At 29.6% G+C, this 9,494-nt stretch overlaps 1 protein-coding gene across 1 annotated transcript; it reads right to left on the reverse strand.

Moving 5' to 3' along the window:
• Positions 1-7,554: 7,554 nt before the first annotated feature.
• Positions 7,555-9,153, reverse strand: LOC107926347 (dof zinc finger protein DOF5.7). The gene has a single exon (XM_041084007.1). It carries the CDS (start codon positions 8,739-8,741, stop codon positions 7,731-7,733), a length of 1,011 nt encoding a protein of 336 aa, XP_040939941.1. The 5' UTR covers positions 8,742-9,153; the 3' UTR covers positions 7,555-7,730.
• Positions 9,154-9,494: the final 341 nt, after the last annotated feature.

Here is a 9,494-nt window from a genome sequence, read left to right on the forward strand (position 1 = left end):
TATTTTCAATTTAGTCCCTTACTTCCCTTTTTCTTATTTATTTCATGATTTATGCTTTAAGTTCTGTTTAAATTTCAATTTAATCCCTCATTTATTTAATTCTACCTCTTTATTTACTATTTTTATTATTTTATCCCCTAAAATTTTATTATGGTTTCAATTTAATCTTTTTTGTTTAATCTTGCCCTTTTTATTTATTTAATTTTTAGCATTTTTAATTCCTTATTTATATTTTATCCTTTAATTTACATAACTTGCATTTTTATCCTTAAGTTTCTTAATCATCTCATTTTAGTTCATTTTTGTTTTTTAATTTTTTTAATGTTGATGTTATTGTTAAATGATTATTTTTGCTAATTAATTTTTAATTTTGTCATCATTAATATTACACAACCATGATCATAGCATTATCATACTTTTTTATTATTTTACCATTTTTTGTCATTACTAATGTTCCACTTATTATTTTACTATTATTGTCATTATTAAATAGTATTATTAATTGGTTAAAAATTGTTCCAACTACCACTTGTTATCATTTTGTTATCATTTTTTTACCATGTAAGCTATGTTATACTATTTTTGTCATTTTTATATTATGCAACATGTTTAAATACTCGTTTATTTTTGCACCACCATTTGAATAAAATAATCTCAGATTGCATTAAATGTTATATTCATTTTTACTCGATACATAAAAAAGGAATTTTTTTAAAATCGAGGCAATGCTCTTTGTTTAGGGATTCGAGAAATAATACCCTAACTTACGGGGTACGACTTTCTCCTTGAACCAAGATAAACGAGCATCCTTTTAAAATTCAAAATATATAGGACTTAGGTAATAATAAAATAACAAGAACCTTATTTTCGAGGATTCAAGATATCGTGCTCTAACTTACGGGACATGATCATTTTCTCTATTGACTCGAAATAAGATTGTTCTTTCCATAAAATTCAATTCAATTTGCAATCATGCAAGAAGAGAATCGTATCTTAAATTTTCTTTGAATTTTCAATTCTCGACACTAAGACATCAAGTAATCAATTAGGTACCAATTTTGGGAGTTATGAGGGTGCTAGCCCTTCCTCATACGTAACTGACTCCCGAACCCATTTCCTGGATTTTGTAAACTGAAAATTATTGTTTTAATAAATCTAACATTTATTAAAATGACCAAGTTTTGAGGTGATCCAATCACACCTAAATAAAAAGGATTGGTGGTAACTCCATTTTCATTTTAAAATAAAAAGTCGATTTCCAAGAGGTTTCGACACATGGATTCTTGGCAGCTAAGGATGCAATGTTTCAATCCAATCAAATATCCATGATTGAAGGGATCAGATAGGGTGATCTGATTCGATCAAATCTCTAAAATATGTTTCTTCAATTGATACTATCTTCAATAATGTGTTAGATATCACCACATAATTCTCAGTATCTCAAATATGGAAACTGTCTCAAACAACTCCAGTAGTAAAGGAGTGCCCTTAACACTCAATTACCAATTCCATATTTTTAAAACAATATTAATTATTAATTAAAATATTATCTTATTATAAAATAAATTTTGATTGTCAATGAGAAAAAATACTATAATATTTTGAAACAAATATATTTATGTTGTGCTTGTTTGACTAAGAAAAACTATTAAAAAATTATTTAACAAAAAATTGTCAAATAATAGAAAATATTCTATGGAGAATCATTCAAAAAAATCAAAAAATATCAATTTTTATAAAAAATTATTTTCTAAAAATTATTTTCAATAAAACAATCACAATATAATTCACATTATTATTACAACAATTAAAAGCTTGCGAGTTTGAACGTAAGTAGACACATATTATTTTTTTTCCTATTAAAAGTTTGGCTTATATATTGTATTAGGAATTTTATAAAAAGAAAAGCTGATGATGAATTCAATTTATATGGAATTGGGTAAAAAAAAAAGTGGAAACTTGACACGATCTATGAAGAGGTTAAAGTAGAAGCATAGGTATAAATTTAGAGAGACGAAAGTATAAATGACATGATGACAACAAGGGCGTGATGGGAAGGCATGAGATTGTTTTTGAGCCCTCTATGACTGGCTAAATGCCAAAACACCCCAACAATTTTCTCGTTTCAGTGGGGCCCGCATCTGCAGGCCCCACATTCCTTCCAAAACCAAACAAAACAATAACAAAAACAACTGTTTGTTTTGGTAGAGATAAAAGAAAACGTTACATGTTCATGAATGATGCTGACTCTATGTTACTATTACATTTCCTACACATTCCCCCCCCCCGGGGGGCCCTCTAATTACATCACTTCCCACACCTTTACTAAAACACCTTACATAGTTTGAAGTAATTTCAAGTTCCTAAACCTTACCTATTCAATAAAAAACTGTTGGTATGATGTTCAGTACCATTGGATCTCGACTTTTTAAGAGACAGTAGAAGGGTAGGTGAATGGAATGGGGGGAGGCAACTAACGAACTTGCGTGAAGATGGATGACAATCTGCCGTTTCTATGACTTACTCATTCATGAGCTTCTTGCATCTTCCTAAGCTAAGCTGTATAAAACGACAGTTAAGAGACACTAAGGACATACATACATACCCCAAATTCACTTACAACTCTCTACTAAAGTAGGTTTTTTTTTTTTTCTAATGGATCCCTGTGAGATCACCCTATCACGTTAATCACGATGCTTCACGTTCTTCATCGCTTTTCTTCTTTACCCAACCCCCCCACTTATTATACTATATATGATTGGTTAATCTATCTAATCAACCATTTAAATTTTCTATCCTGTAATGAATGTTGACTCAATTTATCACCCTCAATATCTTACAAGTGCAAAGAAAAAAAAAAGTCAAAAATCATATTTCTCTTTTATAACAGCGATTCTTCTATTCAATATCAAAATCAGATTTTAATGATATCTCTATCTATATTATTATTTAAATATTTGACTAAATTAATGTCACGAGTCAAGCAAACACCAACTCAGTTAAAAAATTATTAAACTACTATTATATATTTAAAATAAGTTATATACTTATAAAGATATTTTTATCTTTTTAAAAATTTTAACCAATATAAAATTTGCATATGTTAAAGTTTGAATTGTACATATTTTTTTATACATTCCAATTGTTACACTCACAATATTATTATTAGTTAAACACATTATATTACATTATTTACTATATATTATTCCTAAACACATAGATATATTATAAATACATGATTTTTAGAGATAAAATTTCCAATATCTAGTATTAAAAGAGAATAAAACACTTTAGTATTATTTGTTAAGACAAATACCTTTAAACTTTTAAATATTAATGTTGAAAACCGATGGATTTAATTTTGTTGTTTAAAAGAAGGAAAATAAAAGAGGTGGGCAGGTGTGATGAAGCGGCTCTTTTTTGCGGTGATGTAGCCCAAAAGATTAAAAGAAGGGAGTGAAAATAAAGAGACAAAATGGTGGCTTTTCTTCAAATTAAGCCGTAAATTTTCAGTATTTAACCGACAATAATGCAGTGGAATTGTTAAAGAGAATGATTCAATAATTGTTGTTGTACGATCTGTATGTTTCAAGTAGAAGAATAATGTTGAAGCTATGGATAGGGGAGAGAAGTAATTAATTTAAAAGCTATGAGTTCCATTAATTATTTGTACAACAAAGTTGCACCATATGTTCTAATATTAATTCTTCACTCTAATGTGGGACACCATTCCACCAAAAACGAAATTAATCAAGTTTTTAACGTGCTCATACTGTGCATTTATAGAGGGAAAATTTGTAACATATGTTTTTCTAATTTTTTTATATTATTTTTTGAAGGAATTTAAATTATATTTTCATAATAAATCTTTCTAATTTATTTATATTCAATTATTTTACTTACAATTTTACATAAGTCATTGTAATTTTATTTTTTTTTTAAAAAGTCTTTTTAAATTTATTGCTGTTTTTACAAAATAAATATACTATTAAGATTGAAATAGATATTCAAAAATATAAATAATATTACAATAAATTATTTACTAGCTAGTCACAATATTTAAATTTAACAAACAATTTACATTCATTAATTAATAATTAAAGTTAATTTAGAAACTATATTTAAAAATACAATTTCACACAATATACTGTTATAATATTTATACTTTATAAATAATTTTAAAATATTATTTATTTAAATTCAATATTAAAACATTTACTTTAGTGACTTAAGTAGTTAGTTTTTGTAGAGTGATTGATTTAATATTTTTTGAGGAGAGGAATTATTTTTTTATGTCATTTTTTAAAATATTTTTCATGTTCATTTGACGATTAATATTTAAGATTCACGGTTATTTTTTTTAGTAATATTGTTTTTAGTATTCAATTTTTATTTTTATTTTAAGAGTGTAATGTACTTTATCATTACACCTAACATTATTGATTTGTGTGTCAAATGACTTAACAATACTTACTAATTGATTGAAATCATAGGTAATGAGAATCATACTTAAGATAAATGTAAGCTGCAACTTAAAAATTAAAGAGTTGGACTTAAATGATTGTTTCGAAGTTAACTTTAATAAATTGATTCTCTAAACAAATATTCTAAAGACAAAAGCTAACTCTAAATTACATTTAACAATTTTCTAGTATAAAAATTTTCACCTTATTTGTTTATTAGTTGTGGCCACAATTTTTATAGCAATATAAATATAACAAGTTAGCCATTGCATACATCATGAAAATGCAATGGATCCAAATCTTTTCCATACAAGACTTGATAAATAAAGAAAAAAATAGTTTAATAAAGATAAAAATAAAACTATTTGACATCTCTTGTGAATGAGGTTTATTACTACTTTAAAATGGAAAGTTTTTTATTTAAATCTTTTATAATTTATAAAATTTTAAATTAGTAATAATAAATTACATTTTGATTCTCAAAAATAATAAAAATTAAAATTATAAAGATATGAACTATTAAAATAAAAAAATTACATTTTATTATCATAAAAATACACAATTTAACTTTGCTACTGGACATCCGTAGAAACTTACAAAAAGCGGAGGCTTAAGGCTAATATCGTATATTTATATCTGGTAATCTCATACACCACACAACTATTATAAAATATTAAGACGTTGGAGAGAAATATTAAAATATGATATAAGATAAATATGCCAACATGATGTTACCATTTATACTCAATTTATTGAGATATCAAATGAAATATATGTATAACTATACTTTACATGATGTTATGTATTTGCTATTTTGAGAGGTGAGGGTTAAGTTTTGTCTGTTTGCTTGTGTAGGAGTTAGATGTTTTAGGGTGGGAGTGCTTCAAATTGAACGATTATTTTGGAAATTTTTGTAATCTCTTTGTTTATGAAAGAGGTTGGCATTTATTAACGTCTTTTTCTTATTAATAAATTTATATTAATTGAGTGAAAAAAAAATAAGAATATAATAAAATACATATATATATCATCCTATTTGATTTTTTTGTTAGATTTTATGTGTTTATGTTATATGTAAGTTTGCGAATTTAGTCATTATAATTTAATTTGGTTATTTAATTCTTGTACTTATTGAATTTTAAAATTTTAAATCTTATGCAACAAACATATTATTACATAGCTGATGCCATTTTAGCTCACTATTTCCAACAATACTTACAAAAAAAATTACGATATTTAGTTAATGAATTTAATGGCTATCGTTTTAAATCAAGACCAAAGTTTTAAATTTTGAAAAATATAGGAACTAAAAATTATTAAATTGGAGAACATTGACTAAAAATGCACAACTTATGCATGGTACTAACATTAAACTTTGACCTAATGTAATTATATGATACCATTTGGGTCAAGAATGAAATTTTAAAATTTAAAAGTGTAAGGACTAAAATTGACCAATTTAGAATACAATGATTAAATTGTTAATTTACACATAATATTGGGGCAAATAGCAAAATTTTACCTTTTTTTTGTTCAAAATAGAGATTTCATTAATATGTAAAACTTCTATAATAAAAAAAGAAGCTATAATCAACAAGAGTTTGGTGCAATGGTAAAGTACATTGCATTTCTAAATATAGACACAAATTTAAATTTGAGAATAACATTATTGAGAAAAATAACCATAAATCCTAAACCTCAATTATAAATAAATAAAAACAAAGGAACATAAAGCTAAAAGTAATGCATATAATAGAAAAAAATATGACGGCTTGATTGAAGGTCATGTCATACTAGGAAAATGTCTGACCCGAACCACCACTCCGAGGAAAGAGGCTAGTGTTGGGGTGGCTAATGGCCATCGCTCAGTTGGTCAACTGCTGGCAAGGGCAAGGGGAGGGAGGAAACGGGGGAAAGGAGGGAAAGGGGAGGGATGAGTCGGCTAAATGGGGTGGTTAGCGATTGCTAGCCGCTAAGGGGCCAAGGTCCGTTGGTGGGGGGTTTGATTGAGATTTGAGAGGGGATCTTGAATTTTTGTGTAGAAAAAAGAAAAAAAAACGAGAGTGAATTCTTTTAAGGGTTTTCCCTACTGTACTATATTATATTATCCTATTTGATTTTGCAACAACAACCTAATGTTGATGTTAGTGTAAAATTAAATTTATCTTATGTTCATATTTTTTATGATAATTAATCTAATAGAAGTATTTCATAATTTTCACATAAACAATGTTATCAAATTTTAAATAAATTAAAAATATTTAAATATTTATTTATTGTAAAATATTTTGAACAGTTAATTATAAAATAAAGACATCAAATTAATTGGAACATTTAAGTGTACGTACAAGTGTATGCACATAAAATAATAAGAAAAAGTAAAGAACAAAAATTGGGCAAAAGCAATGAAGGGAAAAAAGAAAACACAATCACTTTGTGATTGTTGATCATCAGTAGCAATTAGAAATGGCTCATCCTCCAAGAAGGAAAATAGAGAACTATACAAAAAAACATTTCACACAAAAGAAAGGAACCCTAAGCTTTAGATGCCTTCTTTTTTTCTCTCAATTCAAAATGTTGGACAGTTTCTTTTTCATCCAATACTTTATCAGACACCACCGCACTGCAACTAATTATTACCAACAGCCCTTATGGCCTCCTGTGAAAACCCTTAACACTGCAAAGGCACCTAGACCTAGGCAAGGGAAGGACTCCTACAGCCGTTGTGTTCCATTCATATATGCATACGATGACACTATTCAGTAGCCTCAGACTGTGTCTCCTGCTAGGGAGTGATTGAATGACAATTACTGACTTTACATAAAACAAATCAAAGATCTCTGCCCCTAAAATACTCACTGATCCCAAACAGATTGTGTTCAAAACAAGCAGTTCCCAACCTGAAAACAACCCATTGTCTATATTGAGAGGTTGAGTTTATAGTAATAGTGGAGGTGAAGCCAACTACTGCTTTCACTTTCATCTAAATTTTAGGCCTTTCCATTGACAGCAGGATTTATAAAAGTGAATAATGGTAATGCTCAACAATTTATTAAAATAAATAATAGAAAAAGAGAAGGAAAGAAAGAAAGAAAGAAACACTATTTTTTTTTTTTGTTCATACGTTTACATGTTGATCAATATATACCTCAAGTACTCAATAAAACATTTTAAACAGACAATTAGCTACATGGTTTTTTCTTTTTGGAGAATATATTACTTTTTTTTTCCCTTTTAAGGTCTACCTTTTGTTTGATCCTTCTCTTTTTAGGGCAACGTGTTGTAATGATGCAAATCATTCCATGCTTGAACCCCATTCCAGTTGCTTGTTGTAGTGTTATCATTGCCATTGCTGCTAGTGGTTGGAGTTGGAGTTACTGGTGCATATGAATTCCCAAAGAACCATTCCGTGGCGGTTTCATTGGTGGTGGCTTTTCTTGGATTCTCAACAGATGAAATTTCAGGCTTTGATATCTCTAGATTGTGGAACAAAATAGGTTGTAGCTTTTGGGGTTGGTTCTCAACTGGACCTGAACAAGCAGTGGTGGTGATGGTGTTTTCCTTTTGGTTCTCTCCCCCTCCACCGAAAAGCATAGCCAATCTTTGCTGCTGCAACTTCCAATGTAAATCTTGGTTTATTGAACTTAAGGACTCAATTGAAGAAGCAAGACCACTACTAACATTCAACGAACCCATCTCCTGAATTGCACCACTAAGGCCAGGGGTAAGTGAAGATAATGGATAATTGTTGAACCCCATCAAAGAAGTAGAGCTACCAGATGGATCAAGAGTGAAACTAGCAGGAGGAGGAGTATCAGTATCTCCAAATGAAGCAAACTGGTTATAAATAGCAGGTGGTGAAGGTTTAAGCCTAGGAAGCGACAACCCACCGAGCTGAAAATCCATGGCAGGAGAAAGGCCATGAAAGAACTTCAACCCACCACCCATCTCTGAAGATGAGATGGAATCCTTTGAGTCACTAGAGAGCCTGGAAGAGGGTTTTAACTTCTTGTTCTTACGGCAACCTCCACCGATTGGTACGTTACGCAAAGCCCCACCTTTAGTCCAGTACCTCCTACAGGTCTTGCAAAAATGCCTAGGTTGAGTGAGGCTGTAGTTGTTGTAGTAGCAGAATTTGGTGTTGGGGGAGTCGCATCGTGGACACTTGAGGGCTGCTTGTTGATCCTGCGCCGCCCTAGTTGAACCCGTTTTCCGGTTGCCACTGCTTTGGTTTTCGTCTTTAGCAGCTGGTTTTACACTGGGATTATCAGGAGACATAATGGAAAGAGTGGGGTTGGTTTGTTGTGGTGGTGGTGGTGTTTATTATTCAGTTTCTTTGCGCAAAGGCAAAGATGGTCAATTGATGGGGTTCATGCATGGAATGGATACAGACAGATAGAAGGAGGGAGGGAGATGGGGTCTTGTGATATTCATCAAAGAAGGGGGTTCAGTTTGAGGTTAGATCTGGTGGAAATTGGAATAAATAAAGTTAGACATGAAAGACGAGAGAGAGAGAGAAGAAAAGACGCGGGGCGGGGGGGGGGGGTGGAAGGCTAGATCTCACTAGAATAACAACTGGACAAATCAAGCATATCATCTGAAACTGCTTCTGGCTATGCAGAGATGAGAGAGATAAAAACGTTTTGTAAGATCCAAACCAAACAAATTTGGGATATATTCAATTTTTATTTATTTAACTGCTCTCTTTTTACAGTACTGCTATATTTCTAATAACAGAATCTGCAACCAGAATTTTCTTTCACTCCTTTTTATTTTTAAAACTGAATATTGGAAATTTTGTTAACTAAGCAGAGCTGTTGTACTTCTAAATGATTTGTCTCTTCAAATTAGGTTTTGGATTTAAATAGATACAATTTAGAATCAATCCAAACTTTTTCTTCTTTTAATAAAATAAATTAGTGGCTCAACTTTTTAAATTAAATTTTTACATCGTCAACGATAATATCTTGATCACGATTTTTTCAACTTCTTTTCTTTATTTTTATTCAGTTTTTAATTCCAGCTTATATT

This window comes from Gossypium hirsutum, chromosome A12, assembly GCF_007990345.1.
Source record: "Gossypium hirsutum isolate 1008001.06 chromosome A12, Gossypium_hirsutum_v2.1, whole genome shotgun sequence".
In the NCBI taxonomy this organism is placed as follows: Eukaryota; Viridiplantae; Streptophyta; class Magnoliopsida; order Malvales; family Malvaceae; genus Gossypium; species Gossypium hirsutum.